The 23,697-nt window shown below is 46.4% G+C and overlaps 1 protein-coding gene and 1 long non-coding RNA gene across 2 annotated transcripts in view; both read right to left on the bottom strand.

Annotated features, from left to right (window-relative positions):
* NHS (NHS actin remodeling regulator) overlaps positions 1–12,561 on the bottom strand; it is a 340,052-nt gene extending 327,491 nt beyond the window's left edge. The window contains exon 1 of the mRNA XM_034649781.1: positions 11,448–12,561. Coding sequence (XP_034505672.1) covers positions 11,448–11,964 — 517 coding nt within the window. The 5' untranslated portion in view covers positions 11,965–12,561. The remainder of the gene's footprint in view (positions 1–11,447) is intronic.
* Positions 12,562–15,660: 3,099 nt separating this feature from the next.
* LOC117797472 lies at positions 15,661–20,582 on the bottom strand. The gene is made up of 3 exons (XR_004622483.1): positions 20,538–20,582; positions 19,276–19,352; positions 15,661–16,438 (listed from the first exon to the last, which is right to left on the bottom strand). It is a non-coding gene; the product is annotated as an uncharacterized LOC117797472 (long non-coding RNA).
* Between the last annotated feature and the right edge of the window lie 3,115 nt (positions 20,583–23,697).

The raw sequence follows: 23,697 nt of genomic DNA, 5'->3' as shown, positions 1-23,697 counted from the left end.
CGGGGGGGGGGGGGGAATTGCAACGGCCTCCCATCGCTCTCTCCCTGCTTCTACCCTGGCCTCCCCCTCCCCCCACACAGCCTCCTCCTATCACAATAGCAAACGTGATCTTTTTTTTTTTCCAACCCGAAGTCAGTCGTATTACCCCTAGGCTTAAAACACTCCAATGAGGGGCGCCTGGGTGGCACAGCGGTTAAGCGTCTGCCTTCGGCTCAGGGCGTGATCCCGGCATTATGGGATCAAGCCCCACATCGGGCTCCTCTGCTGGAAGCCTGCTTCTTCCTCTCACTCCCCCTGCTTGTGTTCCCTCTCTCGCTGGCTGTCTCTATCTCTGTCAAATAAATAAATAAAATGTTTAAAAAAAAAACACTCCAATGAGTCCCCATTTCACTCAGAGTGAAAAACAAAATCCTCCCCATGGCCTACTAAACCCTCCCTGAGCCACCCTCTGCCCCACCTCCCTGGCCTCCTCTCCTCCCACCCCTCTCCTTACTCCACATCCACCAGGCTGGCCCCCTTGCCATCCCTCCACCAAGCCAAGCGTGCTGCAGCCCAGAGGTTCGTCTGCTAGAGCCCTCTTCCTCCAGCTGCCGGTGTCATTACCTCCAGCACCTCTTTCCAATCTGCGCTCCAACGCTGCTTCCTTAATGAGGCCCATCTGACCACCCCCGGGACACCGCAGCCCCGCGCCAATCCCCTGGCTGCCCCTCACCCTGCCCCAGGTTCTTTTTACCCAGAACACACCTCCTTAGATGCTGTCTGATCTCCTGAAAGGTATTACGTTTGTTCTTTATGGTTTGTCTCCCTCCACTGAAAGCTCTTGGTAACTTTGTGCTCACTAATGAAACTCAAGTGCCTATGGCAGGTGCCTAAGAAATGCACGAATCTAAATGATAAGATCACTGGTCAAATGTTTTTTTATTTCGATACTTCTCTGCATAATAAAAAGAGCACACAAAGAGCACCGAAATCTTAGCAGTTCACCATGCAGGGGGACACAGCGCTCAGCTCAGTGGTCTCCTGCCCCCCGACCCCGCATGGCACAGATTTAGGCACAGGTCTCACCTACTTGGGAAAAATTAACACATGCCTCCCACTCCACGTGATCCAATGATAGCGGGAATAAAACACGAACCAGTAATTAGCAGGGGCTCACCACGTGCCAGGCACTGACCCCAGCGCCCCTACACCCCAACTCCTTCCATCCGGTTGACAACAGGATGTGGGAGGTACTGCTTTTATCTCCATCACATAACAGACAAAGAAAAAGAAATATTCAGAAAATTGTCTGAAGTCATACAGCCATGAAGGGGTGGAGATGGGATTTGAACCCTTGTGGTCTGACTTGAGAGCCCTCGCTCTTAGCCACATTCTTGCTTGCTTCTCAACAATTAGATAAACCGGACACTCACCAACCTTACTCAAACTGAGCTGAAAAAACGCCAAAGGTCATGAATCCCAAACCTTTCCTTAAGGACCAGATGACAAGGACATGAGGTTCTCACCAGCCATCCTAAAAGAAAGAGATAAGCACTCTGATTCTCTCTGCCTTTTACAAACCAGGCACTTTGGAGTCAGAGAAATGGACCCTAGGACCCAGAGAGTCCGATGCTGCAGTCACTCTCTGGCCAAAACACCAAAGCAGATTCCACAAAGTAATCTCTTTATCCATTCTATACAAGAAAATTTAAATGGCCCCTCTGATGGCTGCAAGCAAGTCCAGTTTGAGCCAGACTAACCTCATTTCCCTTTTGAGTAGCCCTATTACACTGGGAGATCAAAGGAATGCTACAGACATATGGTATCTTGATTTCAGCAAACCATTTGACAATTGCTCATGATGATAGATCTTGTGGGCAAGGTGGAGAAATGTGGTTTCAATGGGAAGGTGGGGGGTACATCTGTGGCTGCTGCAACAATGGTACCCAAGGAATGTTGATGAACAGACGTCAGCTTGGAGGGACACTGCTAGTACTGCCTGCCAATGGACTCTGGCCTTGAGTCCGTCTGAACAATCATTTTATCAAAGATGTGGGTGATGAGCTAGAATCATGTTTATGATGTCTGCAGAGAGCAAAATGCTGTGGGCAACAGCTGACACAGTGAATCAAGACTTTAAACCATCACCACTGATTGGAAATGAAAGAGCAAAGCAAGCAAGATTCAATTTAACAGAGACAATGGGCGAGTCTTGTGAAATTTAAGTTCAAAATACCAAGTGCACAATGGAATAGAGGAAACCTCGTGTAAAAGAACGGCTGCTGTAGACCAAAGTCGCCGGCCATAAAAGCAGCAATGCAGCGATAATGTCGTGCAATGGTTAAAACAGCAAGGGCCACTGGGCCACTTAGTCCCAGCAGGGCATCCATACGAAGACAGGAATGGGTCCATTTGTGCTCTGCAACCCTGGCCGGGAGGTTGGATTTGATAGATGCTTAGGTCTTTCCCAAGTCTGGGATCTAAGATTCTCCAACTCCAGTGAAATTCATTTTATTCTTGGTTAGTTTCACATTCAAGGACTAGGTACTTCATAGTTAAGTAATCTTTCAGCATATGGATGCCCAGGTCCTCAGATTCCTGTTTCTGGACACACAAGCCTTCTCATATTCATTAGCAAATTGAGAGCAGTGGACATTACTGTCAGAAACAAAAATTGACCATGCCTGTCTCAGTCATTCAACAAAGATGAGCCAGACGGGATCTCTGCCCTTTGTGGCCTTGCAGTCTGGTAGAAGTGGTCTCCAAAACCTTGTTTCCACAGATTTAGACCTTAGAATGAGAGCCTTACATTGAGAAACCACTCCTACCTCGTTATTTTTTATTTCACTTATTATCAGGAAATTATTAATGAGGAATTCTTGATAAAAAAAGAACTTTCAGGAATCTTTGTGATTGATGGTTTGTTCCAGGCATACTCTTCCCATGATTTTGTAATAGAGTGTCCTATAAAATCTCATGTTCCACGAGTTTTGATAGTAAAAAGAAAAGAAAAAAAATAAAACTGAGCTGTCAAAATAAAATTCCAACTACGTCGAAAATTGTCTTTGTCCCTACAATTTCAAAGTGTTATGTGAAGTCAATGACTCCTTAAGACTCCTGGACAATAGGAGAGATTTCACATGTCATCGCAATTTAAAGGTAATGCCCATTAAAGGTAGGCCAGAAGCTCTGAGACTCCAGTCGTTTCTGAGAGCTTATGTGGAATTTACACTTTCCTGATGGCATTATGTGGGAAAGGCCTCCACAAACAGGAAGAAAGAAATCTTTTTTGTTACCATCATCAGCCCCAAAGAATCTCAAGGATTTCCTAGGTAAAGTGTTCAGTAGTTTTGATTTAAAAGCCCAATCCAGTACAACTAGAAAAGTCTAGAAGGAAATGTGTTGCTGTTACTAGTTATGAGGAAATTACAACCATGAATTATTAACCTTTGAAAGATTGCTTTCTTCTCAGTTGTTCCCTGATGGATTTAAAAGCAGCTTTCAATGGAGCTGTTAGGATCTCCTAACGCATCAGAGAAGCTCGCTGAGCAGAGACAGGAGGAAAAGAAATCTAACCACAGTTACTCAAACATCCAAAAAAAAACACATTAACCAGACTACAAGGGGGTTTTGCAAGTGGTAGAATGAACAGAATGGGGGGAGGGAAAGGATCATCCCTTCAAGAACAAAATGAACCCATGATTAGTGTTACCATATGAGCCCGAAATGATATATTCACCCAATGTGTTACTTCCTAATATCTTTCTGGGTTTAGCAGTTTCTGTGTCTGCTCTGGCTGAAATTATGCTTCTCGAACAGGGAGTTTGGATCTCCTGGGGCCATCACTGACCCCATTCCACAGGAGCATAAATGGTACTCTCAAAGGCTGCCCAATGGAACACTGAAGAACTGAGCGGATGTGTCTTCATCATAGCAGACTTGAGTTCCTTCCATGTCCTTTCTCATCCCTGAAGTACTGAAGCTATCCTCCAAAGGGTAAGAAGTTATTTCCAGACCCACTGGAGCGCATCTGGCTAATGTAATAATCCGGGGTACATAGTTCAAGGAAAAAGAGTGAGAAACATCACCTCTACTATACTCCTGGCCCTAGGTCTTTGCCTTCATAGTTCAAAAATTAAACAGATTGTTTTGGTCTGAGTTCCCCCAGATCCTATGAGTGCAAGTTCAAGTAGTTTCTGTGGAAGGAGACCCCAAGAACCACCCATAGGTATGCAAGAAAGTGAGATGGAGAATACACAGTACATTATCAAATAAGTCAGCACTGTGGGCAACTAGAGTTCAGTCTTACTGGGGATCCCTGAGAGATGGCGTGCAACATACAAGGAAACTGGGGCATTCACACATCAGTGCTCCAGCCATCATTGGTTGACTACTGCTTCAGGGGCATTTAACTCCCTGGCACTTCTGGCTTTCCCTCTGTTCAAGACCAACCATGGTCCACTGGCCAAGGGAAAAAAGCCATAGACACAGTCAGCAGCCTTCAGCATGAGAGGGGAGGGCTGAAGGAATACAGACAGAGCACCAACGCTGTCTGCTGTTCGGTATGAGAAAAGCTATGATAAAAGTTAGCACACAGTTCTAGAAAACTTGTAGGTAGAGAGGTGGTAGGCAAGGAATCAGGTTCTGCTTCATAGAGAAGATGATGTGTTGGGTGAGTACCAAAGATTGAGTAGGAATTAACCAGTGAAATGTTCCAGAAGGAAAGAGTAGTATACACATAGGCACGAAGAATGAGAAAGGCTGGCAAGTTGGGGAACACCCAGTAGTTCAGTACGACTGGGTTAGGGTAATAGATGGAGAAGGCAGAGAGATGGAGGCTGTCACAGGGACAGAAGCATATAGAGAAGGGCCTTGATTTTAATATAGTAATTCCCCCGGATTTGTGTAGCAGTGCATGGGAGAAAAGTCTGGTGCTTGGAACATAGTTTGTGGGCTCAGACCGGGATCCTAATTCTAGACTCCAGCACTTTCTAGCTGTTGCTACCTAGAGCAAGTTGCTAACCCTCAGTAAGGTGGGGAAATAATAGTACGTCTCTCACAGAGTTATTGTGAAGATTAAATAAGGTGATTCATATAAATATCTTAGCACAAAGCCTGACATATAGCAGAACTCAATAAATATCAGCTAAAAAATAAAAATCCAGGGGCGCCTGGGTGGCTCAGTCGTTAAGCACCTGCCTTCAGCTCAGGGCGTGATCCCGGGGTCCTGGGATCGAGCCCCACATTGGGGTCCTTCGCTGGGAGCCTGCTTCTTCCTCTCCCACTCCCCCTGTTTGTGTTCCCTCTCTTGCTGGCTGTCTCTCTGTCAAATAAATAAATAAAATCTTTTAAAAATAAATAATAAAAAATAAAAATCCACTCAATAGAGGACAAAGGCATCACTGCAGTGCAATGGAGAAATGATGGTCTTTTCAGTAAGTGGTAATGGATTAACTGTGCATTGATAAAGAAAAATTAATCTTGACCCCCTACCTCACATCACTTGCAAATATCAATGTCATAGGACTCATGGATGGAAATGACAAAGGGAAAACAAAAAAATGTCTAGAACATAGAAGAATATCTCTATGAACTTGGGGTCGGTGAGGAATTTGTTTAAGAGGAAACAGAATAGAACACAAAAACACTAACCATGACGATAAAGATTGATAAACCAAACTACATAAAAATAAGAACATTTGCTCACCAAAAGATAACACTAAGAGAGTAAAAAGACAATCTACAGAGTTAGAGAAGGTATTTGCATTATCTAGAGCTCACCCATGATGCATATCCACAATGTATAAAGAACACCTTCAATTTTTAAAGGTACAAAAAAATTTACTGAAAAATGAGCAAAAGCCATTAACAGGCAGTTAACAAAACAGCATATCCAAAGAGCCAAAAATATATATGAAAAAGTGTGCAATCTCACAAGCTATCAGAGAAATGTAAATTAAAACCACAGTGAGAACTGTATTACCTACCCACCGGTATAGCTGTAGTTAAAAAGAGTACCAGTGTCGGTGAGGATGTGGAGCAACTGGAACTTCCATACACTTCTGGGAGTGTAAACTGTCACCACCAGTTTAGAAAACTGTAGGCAGGAGCTACAAAAGCCAAACATATCCATCCCCTGTGCTCCAGCAATTCCACTCTCAAATACATGCCAAACAGCTGTGGATACAGTCGCTCATCAAAACACATGTGAAAGAAATTTTTGTGGCAATAGCCCTAAACTGGAAACCCAAATGTCCATGATCAGGAGAATGGATCAAGGAATTGTGGAGTATGCGCACAACACATAATTTCATTCAGCAATGAGAATGAGCAACCCACTGTCTATGCAATGACACGGAAGAATCTTACAAACGTAAATTTGTGTCTAGCACTGTTCACCCGACAAGTATATAGTGTGTGACTCCACTTACATAAGGTTCAAAACCAAGACAATCTAATTGAGAGGGTAGGAGTCAGAAGAGCGGTTGCTTTTGGGGAGGGGACAGTGACTGGTAAAGGGCCTGGGAGGATGTTTCCGGATACAGTAATGCTTTATTTCTCAATCTGGGTGATGGTTACAATATTTGTTCACTTTGTGAAAATTAACCAAACTGTACATTTGTGGTCTCTGCATTTTTCTGTAGGAATGTTAAAGTTCATTACAAAATGTACTTTAAAACTCAGTAACAAATGCAATCAACAACAACCAAAAAGCCAATGACATTAAAATGTCTGAGGATGAATGGTTTGGAGTTGAGGCTCATGAAGTGACTCCAAAGTCTCAGGTTTTAGTGACTGAAAAGCTGGACTTACTTCAAGTTTATGACCGTAAATCTCAGAAGGCTCTCCACACAGCCAGGTAATCCTGCTATACTTCCTTACTACATCCATGTTCCCTCCCTGAGACAACATTAACACCCGGCCTTCTCTCCTCACATTACCAACACCATCTCAGCTGAGGACCTCACTATGCACCGCACGGAGAAAATCAACGCGATCGTGTAAGAGCACCCCATCCCCCCCACCAGCTCAGCATCCCACCAGCCATCTCAACCTGTATGTCTCACACTCACATCTCCAGTCTGGGCCTCTCTCTTGAGCTCAGAACTTACACATCTAATTGTCTAAGACACGTAAGGCATCTCAAGTTAATATGGCAAAAATACAAAACTATTGATGTCTCACACACACACAAATAAAATATTCACTCTTCCACTAGCCTTACCCATTTCTGGAAATAGTACCGTCTTCCACAAGTTGTTAAAAAAAAAAAACAACTAGAAGTCATCCATAATTATTTTTTTCCACTCATACCTTATACCCAATCCAATTAACAAATCCTGTCAATTCAACTACAGATAAAAGATTAGTATCCAAGATCTACAAAGAACTTCTCAAACTCAATACATGGGTAACAAATAATCAAAAAAATGTGCAGAAGATACAGACACTTTTCCAATGAAGACATACAAATGGCTAACAGACACATGAAAAAATGTTCATGTTCCCATCAGGGAAATTCAAATTAAAACCACATTGAGATACCACCTTATGCCAGTCAGAATGGCAAAAATAGACAAGGCAGGAAACAACAAATGTTGGCGAGGATGTGGAGAAAGGGGATCCCTCTTACGCTGTTGGTGGGAATGCAAGTTGGTTCAGCCACTCTGGAAAACAGTGTGGAAGTCCCTTAAAAAGTTAAAAATTGAGCTACCCTATGATCCAGCCACTGCACTACTGGGTATTTACCCCAAAGATACAGACGTAGTGAAGAGAAGGGCCATATGCACCCCAATGTTCATAGCTGCATTGTCCACAATAGCCAAATCATGGAAGGAGCCGAGATGCCCTTCAACAGATGACTGGATTAAGAAGCTGTGGTCCAATATATACAATGGAATATTACTCAGCCATCAGAAAAAACGATTTCTCAACATTTGCTGCAACATGGACGGGACTGGAGGAGATAATGCTAAGTGAAATAAGTCAAGCAGAGAAAGACAATTATCATATGGTTTCACTCATTTACGGAATATAAGAAGTAGGAAGATCAGTAGGAGAAGGAAGGGAAGAATGGGGGGGTAATCAGAAGGGGAAATGAAGCATGAGAGACTATGGACGATGAGAAACAAACTGAAGACTTCAGAGGGGAGGAGGGTGGGGGAATGGGATAGGCTGGTGATGGGTAGTAAGGAGGGCACGTATTGCATGGTGCACTGGGTGTTATACGCAAGTAATGAATCATGGAACATTACATCAAAAACTAGGGATGCACTGTATGGTGACTAACATAATAAAAAATTATAAAAAATAAAAATTAAAAAAAATCTTTAAAAAAATAATCAGTAAATCCTGTCAATTCAGAATCCTATCACTTTTCACTGTCTCTATAGACACCTCCCTAGTCCTGACCACCTGTCACCAGTCACACTAACTGGTCTACCAGCCTCCAGACTTGCCTCCTGAGTGACTTCACTGAAGTGTATGTCAGATCATGTCACCCCTGCAAAAGCCACCCCAGCCTGGCTCAAGGCAAGAGCAAGCAGCTGCGTGCACATGGACGAAGCAGCGTGCAGACTACACAGGGACAATGATCAGGGTGGGAAGGCTCCCCAGGGGGTATGAAGGTACCCAGACACCTTGAAATGAGGAGAAAAGGGAGCGTGAGTCACTTTTTGGCTTCCTCTCCCTTCGAAAGTCCCCCAAGCCTTGAGCAGTGCTGAAGGGAGATGCATAATGTAGTAGATGTCATGGACAGCCCATCCATAGCCCCTGTGCCCTCCCCAGAGGACCCCTGCAGACATTCCTGTATAGGAAATTGGCTTTTTGTAACTCTCTACCTGGCCCAGGAGCATGCTGACCCCACACATGGTGCAGGCCCCGGGAGCCAGAGAGTTCATGCTCCAAGAGCTACTTTCCATCAGGAGGGGTGGAAGTTGGTGGGTAAATACTCCAGCTTCCTCACTCCTCAGTGGAACATTTCTGAGGTGTGTGTTGGATTGAACCCCAGTTGCCCACAGTGGTAAGCTGCCCACCACTTGCATGAGTTTTCCTCCCCTCCCTGACCCACTTTCCCACCCCCACCTCCTTGTGCTTCCTGGAATCCCCTCTCAAATAAACTACTCACACAGAAATCCTTGTCTCTGTCTGCATGCTAGGAAACCCAAATGAAAACACATAATAAATATTGTGCTTTTCCATCCAAAGGTAATGTTTTCTATGACATCAAACAACAACAATGCCATCCTAATTTTTTTTTAAAGATTTTTTATTTATTTATAAGACAGAGATAGAGACAGCCAGCGAGAGAGGGAACACAAGCAGGGGGGAGTGGGAGAGGAAGAAGCAGGCTCATAGCAGAGGAGCCTGACGTGGGGCTCAATCCCACAACGCCGGGATCACGCCCTGAGCCGAAGGCAGACGCCTAACCGCTCTGCCACCCAGGCGCCCCGCCATCCTAAATTTATATGGACAAAAGAAGAGAAAAGTCTGGACACAAAGTGTGGAGATAATGTTTTAGAAAAATTTAAAAATAGGAGATTTTAAGTTCATTCCTGGGTATTAATTAGCCCCATCTTTATCTATTTATGTATAAATACGTATAAAGGATATATAATCATCAAAAATCCTTTCTCCATCAACCATTAGTTTGCACTCCTGTAAAAGGGCCTGAAAGGACTGCTAAATGCCAGATACCTAACTGCCCACTGCTGTCTCTAGGAGGGGAGAAGGGGGCCAATTCTGCTCCAGCACTGAGTTTCACTTGTGTGAGATCTAATTTAAGGAGCGATGTGCCCCCCCACACGCACACACAGAAATGTATGCACCACTCAACAGTCTTCAAAATTCCCTCCAGTTCTTTTGAAGTGAAATCACCACTCACCCCAGCCGCACTCCCCAGATATCAGCGCTGTAGAAAGTGAAGGGCTTGTCCCTGCTGTGTGGTTTGGGGTTTTTTTTTTTTTTTAAAAAAAAAAAAAAAAAGAGGCAGGATTAAAGCGCTCATTTCAAGTCCCAAAAGTAAAATACGACTTGGCCTACGGCAGTCCTAATTCTTTCCAGAACTCATCCCGGAATTGCCCTTTTAAACAACCAGTCATTAACCCAACTCTGGGTCTTTTACAGCTGCGAAAACCGATCGCGCACATCATTTATTCATTACGCTTATTATTATTGTTATTGCAGAAAAGCAGCGAATTCCCGGGGCGCGCGGTGCAAAGGGGTTTTTGTTGGGGGGGGGAGGTGCGCGAGCGGGGAGCGTCGGCGAGGAGGCCGGGGCTGGGATGCAGGGCAGAGGTGCCCGGAAATCCCCGAGGAAGGGTGCCGCGACAGCGCCCTCACCTCGCGCGCTCCGCGGCCACCGCGCTCGGGCGCAGCTGCTGCAGCAACGGAGGAAGCTTCTTATGTAAGTCAGAGCCGCTGACATCACCTTCGCCGCGAGCGTCGCAGCCGGACTAGGCGCCAAAGGACCGGCGCGCGGGCCTAGCGCTCCCGCCCACCGTCGGTTCGTTCCTAAAGGATTCGGCCGCCGCCTGATTTGACCGACTGTGCGCCAAAGGACCCTCCTGAGCGCCCCTGGGAGGGCAGATGACACAGAATGACATTTACTGGGAGCCCTAGGGTGTCGCAAGAGTGAAGTTAAAGGGGAGCAAAGATGCCCAAGGGTCTTGCATATGCGGGTAGAATTTGGGCGACAGTGCACGGTGGGGGAGGGGGCACGGGGACACGCCTCCCGGATTCTCAGAAGGCAGACAGCCAGAGAGCCATTTAGTAGGAATCCTATGCTGGTGGGCACAGGAAAGATGCCCAGGGACTGGGACGCTCCTGCCTCCACGTTCATCCCCGCGGCCCCTCTGGGCCACAAGGTTAGAGCAGAGGCTCCGGAGTTCACTTGCGCGACGAGCGGCGCCGCGCTACGTCGCACGCAAGCGCAAGGCACAAGTTCGGGGCTCGGCGCAGACCCTGAGGTAACAGTAAGAGTGACAAAACCGCTACGGCGTTACAAAAGCCCTAAAAGGACGCTCACTACTCCTCAAGCCCCCAAGCACGCATGGAGGGTACTACAGGGCTCGAGGTTGGGCTGCTGGAAACCACAGAAGTTGCACCAATCCCCCCCCTCCGGGGGAAGGCGAGTCCCGGGAATGAATGACAGGCCCCTCTGCCTCCTGTGTCCCCAACACTCTCCCTCTCAGCCCGCGGCTGCCTACGAGTTTCCAGGCCGCCCCTTTAACTTTCTACCCGCCCCCCCCCCCGCCCCGCGACTGCATCCCTGCCTCTGGCCCAGCGGGAACTCCCAGCACGGGAAGGACTGGGGTGGGTCCCAGAGGAGGGGAGGGTGCGGAGGCGAGAGTAAGGTGCAAGCTGCAGCGGGCGCGGCGCTGCGGGGCTGGGATTGCGGCGACCGGGGAGGGCGCGAGGGTGCGGCGCCGGAGCGCAGCGCCCGGCGGGCGGACGGCGCGGGTACTCACGCACTGCCTCCTGCTTGGGGTCCAGCGTGCCGAGGACGCGCTGCACGCCGCCGAGCTTGCCCTGCAGCGCCCAGACGCGGCGGTGGGTCAGCTGGATGTCGCTCTCGAGCTCCTGGAAGAGACTGCACGCGTGCCGGGCCACGTCCGAGAGCTGCCGGAGGACGCGGGCCAGCGCGGCGTTGCTCACCGCGCACAGGTCCAGCATGAGCAGCACCGCGGCGGCCGCCGCCGAGGACGCCTCGCCAGCCGGGGACGCCGCCTCCGCGACCCCCGCCGCGCTCTCCTCGCCGGCTGCTGGCGCCTCTCCGTGTGGCGGCTGCTCCTGGTCGGTCGGCGCGGGGGGCGCGCGGGTAGGATCCTCCGGCCCCAGCGCCACGGCCTCGTCCCGTCGGCCGGACGGCTGCAGGGGCGGCGGCGGCTCAGCGCTGCCTCCGTTAGCGTCCTCCGCCGGGCCGGGCGCCGGGCGCCGCTGCCGGCACAGCCACTGCGGCTCCACGATCCTCTTAGCGAAAGGCATCCCGCGAAGCCGGGCCGCGCGACTTTCTGGTCTCCTCAAAGCGCCCCTTGCGAGCGGTTAACCGGGCGCGCCCACCTGGGCGGAGAGGGAGCAGGAGTCGGGCAAAGGCGCGACCAGGCGGTCTGGATACGCGGGGGCTCCTCCGCTCACCTGGTCTCCTCCTCTTCCCCGCCCCTCTAGCAAATCAGTCCACCTGGTCCTCCTCCGGGCGCACCGTTCCCTGGGTAGGATGACAAAAACAGGGCACAGAAATCCCGGGGTGCGCCTGGGCTCTCCTCACTTGCTTCCAAACCGGGTCGGCTGGCTCAGCTCCATCATTCCTGCCTCGCCGCCGCCGCCCCGGCCGCTGCCGCCGCCACCGCCTATATAAATGGGCGTGTATGTGTGTGTGTGTGTGTCTGGGTGTGTGTGTGTGTATCGGTGTGAGTGTGTGCGCGCGCCTCAGTTTGAAAGTACCCCGGCGCAGGCCTCTCCCCGCGCGCCCCTCGGCCGCTCCGGGGAGCGACTGCGCCCGGGATCTCACTCCCTCTCTGGGCGGGGAGGAGGTTTCGGAAGGGCGCTTTGAAAACCCGGAGAGAGGAATCCGCCTCCAGCCCGAGAGCAGGAGGCGGCGCGGGGGCGCCGGGGCGGACGCAGGGTGGAGGGAGGCCGGGGCGAGGGGGGCGCACCGCCCTGTGCGGCCGCTGGGAGTCACTGGTGGCCTCGCCGCGCCCAGCGCACTCCACCGCAGAGACACTTACTCGCATCCAAGGGGTTAGGATTCAGACGCTCAGCGTGGTGGGGACGGGGAGTCCTCAAATTGGGGTTGGGGGTGTGGGTAGCGAGCGCAGAGGCAGGAGGGTGGGGTATTGGGGGTGCGGCAGATTTGGCGTGTTGGAGCAAGTTGCTTCGCCGAATTCCAGCTCTGAGCAAGTCCTTTGGGTTCTTAGCAGGAAAAACCGGGCTGCCCCTCAGAGAGCCCCGGGCTCTGTAAGCGTAGTGAGACAGCTGGGGTGGGAGGTGATGAGGCTTGGGCGCGTCCCAGAGTGACCAAGCCGCTGTTGATAGCTCTTCCCAGGTAACTCTCCGCAGCCTGCGTTGGGCCAGGTCTAAAGAGCATCATGAATGAGGCCCAAATCACCAATGAGTGAAAGCCCCAGAAAACTGCTTGAAAAACTCATGGGCACGTTAGGTGAGATAAGCTGGATCACCTGTGTGTTACCCTACTAGGCTGATCCTACACAGGGATTTTCAGGTTCTCTATCAGAGAGATGATGATTCACAGAAGAAAGTTTTCCCCTTCAGTTAACTGAAAGGTATAATTTCTAAAAATGCATGTATTTCGATTGCCACAGTCTGCAGGCTGGATGCTGTCAGCCTAAAACCTAAAAAAAGAGTTTGGGAAATGTTAATAAAACACATGCTTTCATCCCTCCAAAAAGAATACTGTAAAAATATTTTTTTATTTTAAAGCCACAAGCCAGATCTTGGGAATGCAGCCTTCATTTCATGTGTCTAAAGAGAACATGGAAAAAATATGTTTTATGGCAACAATAAAGTCCTCCAGCCCTGCGGTGGTGCCTCCTCTCCTCTCTCCCAGCCTTTAGTGGGAGCCTGCACAGGGCCCCCACAGTCAGCGCTTCAGACTGGCCCACACTTCTCTTATCCTACCCTTCCTTCTATTATTCTACCAAAAAATATATATATAACATTTTGGCAAGGGAATGTCCTTGTTCATAAAAGATCCAGGCTGGAAATTTGAGGGTCATGATGTCTGCAAGGTATACATAAACGGTTCAGTAATAACAACAAGAATAATGATGATAATAGTGATGTCTATGTACAAAGACAGAGGAAAAATGGGCAAAATAATGAGTCTAGGTAAAGAGCATATTGGGAGTCATTGTACATTTCTTACAACTTTAAATTTGGTTTTGTTTCCAAGCAAAAAATGATTTAAAAAATATTTTGGAAAAGGGTCTTTTAGGAGTTGTTTTTTATCTCACAAATCTAAAAAGCTTAGAGCTGGTTGTTTTCAAATTCAGCTTGACTTTTTAATATGTTCAAATTTCTGAACATGAGTTCTGCTAGGTGGCCAAGCCACACACTCCTCCCTAAACATATTGAGGCATGAAGAACAATGAGGGGTTTTAAAGGCAGCCAGTTAGCAAGCCTTGTGGCGAGTCTGCCCTGCCTCTCACTCCCCCTCACCCAACGCTGTCCTATTAATAGCACTCAAGAGGCCAGTGGAGTGGGCCCAGCTGAGCATTCACAGGGGCACTGAGCCGGCTTGGGCTGTCACTCCTAAGGGGAGCTTGGGATCATTGGTGAGTTCCTTCCTGGGCCCCAGAGCCCCTGGGGCACCTCCAGGCTTGATTGAAGGAGAGGGCAAAAGAGTCTCCCAGGACAGGGAGAGTCCCCCTCCAGGAGGGAGAGGATTCCTCCAGGGGGTAATTAAGTTCAAGAACAGGCTAGGGACCTTGGTGTCTGCCCCGGCGAGACGACGTAGTCAGCATACACTGAGGTCAAGATTTCAAAATGATTCAAAGCACACTTCAACTATGCAAAAAGGAAAACTCTCTTTGGAATCTCCTGGACTCCTGGTCATGTGCTAATACAGCCATTTGGTTCAAAATTAAAAGCTTTGATTTTGGCTTTTGATCCCCCTCGTTCTCAGTCCACTGTGAAGTAGGAATAAAGGCACCTTTAGAAAGGTGATTGTTCTACATCCGGGACACCACCTAAATAAAAACTGTGTGTTAGCTGCGCAAGGACAGCTTGGAGACAGCCTCCTGGCCTCATTGTGCCTCTTCACATTTTAAGCCCCTCCTATGTGGCCTACCCTACACACACACACACATTCTTCAGCTTGGCTCCAAATGTTAGAACCGAAATACTGAAATCAATCAATGTGTAGCAACCACATGTAATCATGATGAGATATATGAATATTCTTAATGCTGATGAGTTTTCCACACATCCAGGAGCTGTGCCTTCCTTACTCAAATCCCCAATCACACCATTTTACTCTGGCTTTTCCCACAAAAACCTGATGAAATCAAGGTGGGTGTCTGAAGCCAGATGCTCTAACTACTTCTGTGTGTATTCATCTCTCCTGGTCACATACCACCCCCCCACCCCATGGGCGCCTTTACTACCGTGAGCGTGTAGCCAAAATGGAAAGAAAAGGCAGCATTTAAAAATAACCCCATGGCCTAATCCCCAGCAGTCAAACTCATGCAGCTCAAAGGCCAGCACAATTTCCCCATAGACGCTGATGTTCGGTCAGTATAAACCTAATGCATTGTAAAACGAATGAAATACCCCATCTATGTCGCCATGCCCACAGCCGCGCTCCTGCCTGCTGCAGCCCAGTGGGAACCAGTGCCAACACTCAAGTTCCTCTAGAGCCTCACGAGCAACAAAACAGATTCCTGAAAGATTCTTCACCAAAAATGTCTGCTCTGTTTCACACATCCCAGAATTGGTGCTGCACCATCATAATTTATACTTGAAAAATATTTCTTTTGTCTAAGAAATTCCAGGAGATACATGGGCTTGTTAGCATAATCATGTAATTATAGTGACTGGAGTCTCCCTTCCTCCACCCCGTTGTACCTATTCCTCACCTAATCACTCTAATTCACTCCTAAAAGCCCTGTCAGTAAGTAAAAAGCTGTTAAATAAAGAGTATTTTCATTAATTTTATTGGGGAAAATTATGAGCATTCTGTCGCAACCCAAGTTGCCCAAACCACTTTACAGATAGAAAAATATATCAACCCAAGTTGCCCAAACCACTTTACAGATAGAAAAATATATCAAGTTTACATAAGTAAAAAGGAACAACTTGAATATGGTATGTCCATAAAATGTAATGTGAAAATATCTTGTAATGGAGGTACATTGTATTTGCCAAAGGAGGAAGAGCAGATTCAAGGGTGCTTAGCGATGGCTGGAGGAGGAGGGAGAGGTTGCCATTCTTGGGAAACTCTTGGAGAGTCATATGGTTCACATTCAAGCAGAAAACTTTCTGGAGCTCATGGTTATCCTATACTTGAACTGTACCCACGAATAAAGTTATAGCATAGAAAAACAACTTTAGGGCAAGATAAAAGCTAAAGATGAGAGAGCCATGGAACATAGGAGAAGAAGGCATGTGCACAGTCAACAGAAGGACTGCAGGAGATGTTACTGGCCCCTCTCTCTCCCACGCCAGAAGGCCACACTTCGTGCTCCCCAGGAGGTTCTCCCAAGTTTGATGTTAGCAGCTGAGCTCTGACATTCACCAACTCCCTCTCTCCTTCGGCTTTGCTGCTTCGCGGAGGAAGCCAGCAGCCCCTCGGCGTGCACCATCTTGTTGCAGGAAGCTTGCATTCTCCCAGAGCTAAAGTTCACAGCATAAACATTGTGTCCAAAGCATCCACGGCTTCGTTTTTGAAACTCAAAAGTCCAAGCTCTTCTGGTTCAAGAACCTTAAGTTCAGCTTTGTGTACCTATGTTCCCAGGAAAGAACAGGGGGAAGAATTCATTACTACATCAAAATATGAAGCCACCATACACACAAGCACAGGTGCATACATATTGACAACTATCATGTGTACAGTTTTCCGGGGGGGGGAAGACTATATACCACTCCCGAAGGTTCTCCTTTGTTTCAGTTTGTGCTTTTCTTCCTCAAAAATCCTCATTTAGCCTATAAAGTATGAAGGACAAGGGTTTCTCTCTGCATTTTACTGGGGAATGCAGTAAAACATGGGAATGCAGGGAAACATGGGCAGAAAAAAAAAATAATGCTATTAAGTGGTTTTTCCAAAAGGCCAAAGACTGTGAATCCAAAGACTGTTCTAACCAACTTCTTTATCTTCCCTGCAAAGAACTGTTGATTGCTCACATTGTTTCCAATGGCAGAGATTTTGACTTCTTCCTTATCTTCAGAACTCCTAGCCTCACATTTTACAACTGAATATAATTTTAAACATGCCAAATCTGGATCTAGTCAGAACTGCAAATACATCAAAATAACGGACAGAGTTAAAGCAGATGGTGACAGCAAACAGGAAAGGTTCATTCACTGATTCGTTCTTCTGGTTATGCAACAAACATTTACTGGAAGCTTTATTTACTGAGTGCAAACATCTATTGGGTGCTCAGGCCTCTGTTGGCTGCCAGGGATAGAAAACGAAAGAAGACATAAACACCACTCTCAAAGGGTGGAGTCTAGTACGGTAAATAGACATGTAAACAAATCAAGGTAGTACATCACCAGCAAACTATAATAGAGATAAGAATTAAGTGCAATTCAGAGTCCCAGAGCGATTAACACCGTCTGCGGGGAATACAGGGATTCTGAACACAATGCGGGGTTCCGTGCCGGTTCTTCCAGCTTAGAAACAGGAAAACTAAAGCTGGGCCCAAGCATCAGCACGTGGTTGAAAGCAAAACAGTGGCGAAAATTAAGAGACCCTCCAGCCAGCTGCAAGAGAAGACGTGCTGTTGACTAGAATCATGAAATGGCACTTCCAACGAGTCTTTTGAAAAATCCTGGAAACCAGTTGGTAGGAGAAAGAATGTGGAAATTATATTGTTGATTTTTTTAAGCCGATTTGTAATTTTCACTCTTTGGCAGGGCTCTGTTTATAAGGAGGAAGTCGATTTTTCATATATTTGCTATAAGGGAAGTCTTCAGTTGGGTAAAATGAAGCACCATCTCTAGAGCGCAGGGCGCTAACAAAGCTAAACAGCCGTCCCCCAAGGGTTCATAGGCTCCCCCCACACCTCCCCTTTTCTTGAACTGTGCAGAATTTGCTTTCCAAGCACCCTTCTGTGACGAAAACACCAGGCGCTGGCCTTGACCCAGAGGAAGTGCTTTTGACTGCGGTGGTCCTGAAATAAATCAGCTCTTTTTTGAGAGGAACTTGAGCGAGTGCAATCTACAACTCGCGTTATCAGTCTGGGACGGAGTCCTTGTGAACAGCAGAGGCAGCAAACTGCAAACTTTATCAAGATTGTAGTGCTCATTAAGGAAGTGAAATTGAGCCAGATTTGAAGGAAAGCGCTGTAGTAATTACAGAGTTATGAAGATTTAAAAGCTATGCGCCTGGGCACGCAGAGCACAACGTGTTTCCTTTGGGTTCAGAGACACCGCAATTACAGGGCTTAAGGGGAGCAAAGCACCGAATTAGAACTCCCCATTAGTTTGATGAATCACTGATGTAAGTGCAGGCACCGGAAGTGGCTGGGGCTCAGCTTGATTTCTGTCCCTTCTCCAGTTCCCGGTCCGCTGTTCTCCCTTGAGTTCCTTTACAAGATGACGGGGTCAGGGAAGAACACCAGCCTTGGATTAATGATAAGAAATTGGGCACAAGAAAGTTAAAACTTTCTGAAGCTTAATGATTTCCCTACGTTGGTGTTGGCTTTGCCAAGAGTTGTATAATAGCATGTTCTTTCTTCTTCCTGGGCAGTTAAATGATAATCGTACAACAATGACATGTCAGTAAATCTAATAAGAAAACCAGAGAATAAAGTATTTTATGTGGGTGTAGAACAAGTTAACATGCCCATAGGAAACTCACTGAGATAATAATATATGATATTGCATAAGACACGCTAGAAGAAACAGACAAACAAATGAAAAACCCAGTATCTAGCCAATTAGCAACAGTGGGCAAAAGTCTGCTTCTTTGGAAGGAACGGTTCAACCCTTCTGATCAACCTAACAAATCTACTTGCAGAAATGGTGTCTTGCCCTGGAAAATGATGCTGCTAGTGTGAGGTAAGTATTTTGGGGTCAGGATACTTGACTCCGTGCCTCCACGTCAATACAATCAGAAACTACAGCCAATTTTTTTTTTATGAATGGGGAACACAAAGGCACAGAGAGGTCAACACACTAATTCCAACACAAAATGACCACTCAGAGAAAGAACTCTATAAAAGAAACTCTAGAACTCATGGCACAAAGACACTTCACTGGACGGGCCAGCCTTTAAATTGTGTGCCGAGATGATGCTTGGTGGAAAAGGTGATTTTGTCAGCGGGAGGTTTTTAAATAAAAAATGTCACCAAAATTTACTTACGTGGCCCTTTTCATATTTGTGCATGAACTACAGGGCTCCTGGGACCAAACGTGAGACAACCGACCAGCCACGCCTCTTAAATTATTTTTCCGGAGGTGTTTTCTTTCTCCACCTCAATTGTAAAGATCCAGGAATAACAGCCCAGTGCACAAAGTAGACATTTTTATTTCTCATCCTGTCTCAACGGTCTCATAATGGTTCAATAAGAGTCTGGAAATAATGAAAGCTTCTCCATGGAGAAACACAAGACTCACCATAAGGAACAATAGCACCTAGGAGTCTCCTGTAGTAAGAGCAACACTAGCCGAAACATTCCAGGAGTCCGAGTTTCCTATTTAAGAGAAAAGAATTTAAAACATGACCATCCTGTACACTTACTAGCAAACAGATGGAATATCAGGCCACTAAGACGAAAATAAACAGTTGGATTTATTTTGAAACATGTTTAAAGTATTTCCTACTGACTCTGGGGAGAACTTCACCCCTGGTTGCTAGGAAAGTCATAATAAAAGGCTGGGGAAAGTGAAAAAGAGAGGAAAAATGAAAAGGGTTTGAGTTTTTAAAATTATTTTCCATTTTTATTTTACTTTGCCTTTATTTGCCCTTGGGAAGGGGTATTCATTTTGAACCACCCGTAGGACTTGTGTAGTTCTGCTACAGGGGCAGAAACCATCCTTTGCTTACCCACTATCCATTTGTTTCTTTTCTAACAGAATTGCAATTTCATTCCAGGTGGCACTGACACCAGCCAATCTGCTCGCCATCCTAGGCTCCCTCACCTTTAGGGTTGGCCAGATGATGATGCAGTTCTGGATAAAAACACCTATGCGGACAGCTGCTAGAGATTCCTACGAACACTTTCTCCCCCCAAGGTGCTGCCCTTCTTGATTCTTTCTCTCTCTCCTTGGCCCTGGTGAAAGGACTTGGGGCTGAGATGGAAGGGCTGTCCTGTGACTGTCACATACATGAGGATGAAAGCCTCATGCATAGAGGTAAGGCTCCTGGGGAATAAAAGATAGAACAGAGTGCTCCCTAGACCTAGACTCCCACCCCTTCCAAATTTCTTGTATGTGAGAAAAATAGCCCCCTATTTGGGTCAGCGAGTCTATACATGCACTCAGATGCGCTTCTGACTGACAGGAGTGCCAATTCCTTACAAAGCAGGGCTCCAAAATTCACACTACCAGGGTTCTAGATCTTCCTCGTTCATGCATTCCATAGATGTTATTCAACAGAAAGCCTACTAATCTGTCTGCAACTATTCTAGGAACCAAGGAGCCACCTGTGAATTAAACAGAAAAAAGCAAAGACTTGCCCTCGTGGTGCTTACTTTCCAGTTAAACAATATTAAATAATCATTGTTCCATAACAAACGGTTTGTGTATTCAAAAGATGGTTCTATACTCTGAAAACTATAGAATACTGATGAAAGAAATTGAAGAGGACACAAAGAAATGGAAAAGCATTCCATGCTCATGGATTGGAAGAAGAAACATCATTAAAATACATATACTACCCGGGTGTCCTGGGTGGCTCAGTCGGTTGAGCATCCAACTCTTGATTTCAGCTCAGGTCATGATCTTAGGGTCGTGGGGTCAAGCCCCATGTCAGGCTCCATGCTCAGTGCGCAGTCTGCTTGTCCCTCTCTCTCTGCTCCTGCCCCCACCTCAAACAAATAAAATCTTTGAAATATTTTTTTAATTTAAGATGTCTATACTACCCAAAGTAATCCACACATTTAATGCAACCCGTATCAAAATAACACCAACATTCTTCCCAGAGCTAGAACAAACAATCCTAAACTTTGTATGGAACCACGAAAGATCCTGAATAGCTAAAGCAATCCTGAAAAAGAAATACAAAACTGGAGGCATCATGATTCTGGATTTCAAGCTATATGACAAAGCTGTAGTGATCAAGACAGTATGGTACTGGCACAAAAACGGACACATAGATCAATGGAACAGAATAAAGAACCCAGAAATGGACCACAACTATGGGGTCAATTAATCTTCAACAAAGCAGGAAAGACTATCTGATGGAAAAAAGTCTCTTCAACAAATGGTGTGAAAACTGGACAGCAATATGCAGAATGAAACTAGACCACTTACGCCACATACAAAAATAAATTCAAAACGGATGAAAGACCTAAATGTGAGACAGGAGTCCATCAAAATCCTAGAGGAGAGCACAGGCAGCAATTTCTTTGGCCTCGGCCCTAGCAAGTTCTTATTAGACGTGCCTCCGGAGGCAAGGGAAGCTAAGGCAAAAATGAACTATTAGGACTACATCAAGATAAAAAGTTTCTGCACAGTGAAGGAAACAATCAACAAAACTGAAAGGCAACTTACGGAATGAGAGAAGATATTTGCAAATGACATATCAGATAAAAGGTTAGTATCCTGAATCTATAAGGAACTTTTCAAATTCACCACCCAAGAAACAAATAACCCATTTAAGAAAGGGGCAGAAGACATGAATAGACACTTTTCCAAAGATGTCCAGATGGCTAAAAGACACATGAAAAAATGCTCAACATCACTGATCATCAGGGAAATACAAATCAAAACTACAATGAAATACCACCTCATACCTGTCAGGATGGCGAAAATTAACAACAAAAGAAACAACAGGTGTTGGCGAGGATGCGGAGAAAGGGGGACCCTGTTACATTGGTGGTGGGAATGCAAACTGGTGCAGTCACTCTGGAGAACAGCATGGGGGTTCCTCAGAAAGTTGAAAACAGAACTACCCTATGACCGAGCAATTGCACTACTAGGTATTTACCCAAAAGATATAAAAATACAGATGCATGGGGCGCCTGGGTGGCACAGCGGTTAAGCGTCTGCCTTCGGCTCAGGGCGTGATCCCGGCGTTATGGGTTCGAGCCCCACATCAGGCTCCTCGGCTATGAGCCTGCTTCTTCCTCTCACTCCCCCTGCTTGTGTTCCCTCTCTCACTGGCTGTCTCTATCTCTGTCGAATAAATAAATAAAATCTTTAAAAACAAATACAGATGCAAAAGGGCACATGCACCCCAGTGTTTATAGCAGCATTATCAACAATAGCCAAACCATGGAGAGAGCCCACATATCCCTCAACTGATGAATGGATAAAGAAGAGGTGGTACATCTATACAGTGGAATATTACTCAGCCATCAAAAAGAATGAAATCCCACCATTTGCAAGGATGTGGATGCAGCTAGAGTGTATTATGCTAAATGAAATAAGTCAGTCAGAGAAAGACAAATACCATATGATCTCACTCATATGTGGAATTTAAGAAAGAAAGCAGGTGAACATATGGCAAGGGTGGGGGGAAGGGAGAGAGGGATATAAACCATAAGAGCCTCTCAATGATAGAGAACAAACTGAGGCTTGAAGGAGGGAGGAGGATGGGGGGATGGGATAGATGGGTGAAGGGCATTAAGGAGGGCAATTTTGTGATGAGCACTGGGTGTTGTGTGTAAGTGATGAATCCTTGAATTCTACTCCAGAAACTGCACTGTATGTTCACTAAATAAAATGTAAATTTAAAAAAAAGATGGCTCTAGTGGGTCTATATACTTAAAATAATACAAAGAAATGACGTCTGTAGTAGATGATGTTGATTCCCTTCTAGCTTCCTTCCCTTGGCTGGCTCACTCAGCCCCGCGCTTCTGCGAGCGCTCGCTGCGAATGCCCACTGCTCACAGCTACAGACTGCTCTTCAGGCTTTCCCAGATTTCACTGGAGCCCCCCAGGAGCTCAAGTCCCCCCAGAAGGGCAGCCCATGGTCAGTGACTCAGTGGAACAGTGCAGAATGCACTCTGTGCTGATATTCACACTCTAGAACTCTCCATGGGATCAGGCTGAGGCCGCCTTCTCCTGAATCCACATGTTTGCTTAGCTCCTTCCCCTGCCCACCCTGCTTCCCCCACACTTCACAGGTCCCTCCTGAGAGCTCTCCCTCACTAAGGCACTGCAGCAAACATGCCTCACTGCAGCTTCTGCTAACGGGAACCTGACCTGTCTGCCTCCATTTTTTTTAATTAATAAAGAATATAAATTTTTCATTTCCCCCCTTGGAACTAACCATCTAAAAACTTCCTTGTTTGAATTAAAGTTCATAGAAATTAGAGGGGCTTGCTCATAACTCACAGGGTTGATCATCATTCCACTCAGTACAGCTAGCCAGCACATTAGTTCTCACTGCTCTAACGTCCTAATTGTGTTAACCAATAATAGTAAAGCATTTCTCTTGCAACCTCAATTGACCATCGGATAAAAAAAGATCCATAAGAATTCTTAATATTGAAATAGAAGTTCATGAGACACATAAAAGCAAAATAAAATGATCATTTCCTTTAGATCAGTATTCAGCTGATCCAAATCTTACGCACACATCAGGATATTAGTGGTACCTGAAAAACTAATGCAAAAGTGAAAGTATTATGATGATTATATACATTTTGCATTTGCATTTTGGGTTAATATAGACTATACACACTGTGAATTGTTATGCTCATAAATTACAGCACCAGAACTTTCCTGTCATACTGTGCCTTAGTCCACTCGGGTTGCCATAACAACATACCATAGACAGGGTGACTTAAACAACAGACACTGATCTCTCACCGTTCTGGAGGCCGGAAGCCTGAGTTCAGGGCACCAGCATAGTTGGGCTCTGGTGAGGGC

This window comes from Ailuropoda melanoleuca, chromosome X (genome assembly GCF_002007445.2).
Source record: "Ailuropoda melanoleuca isolate Jingjing chromosome X, ASM200744v2, whole genome shotgun sequence".
Lineage (NCBI taxonomy): Eukaryota > Metazoa > Chordata > Mammalia > Carnivora > Ursidae > Ailuropoda > Ailuropoda melanoleuca.
Note: the sequence above shows the minus strand (reverse complement) of the source record. Positions and strands in the feature narration are given on the sequence as shown.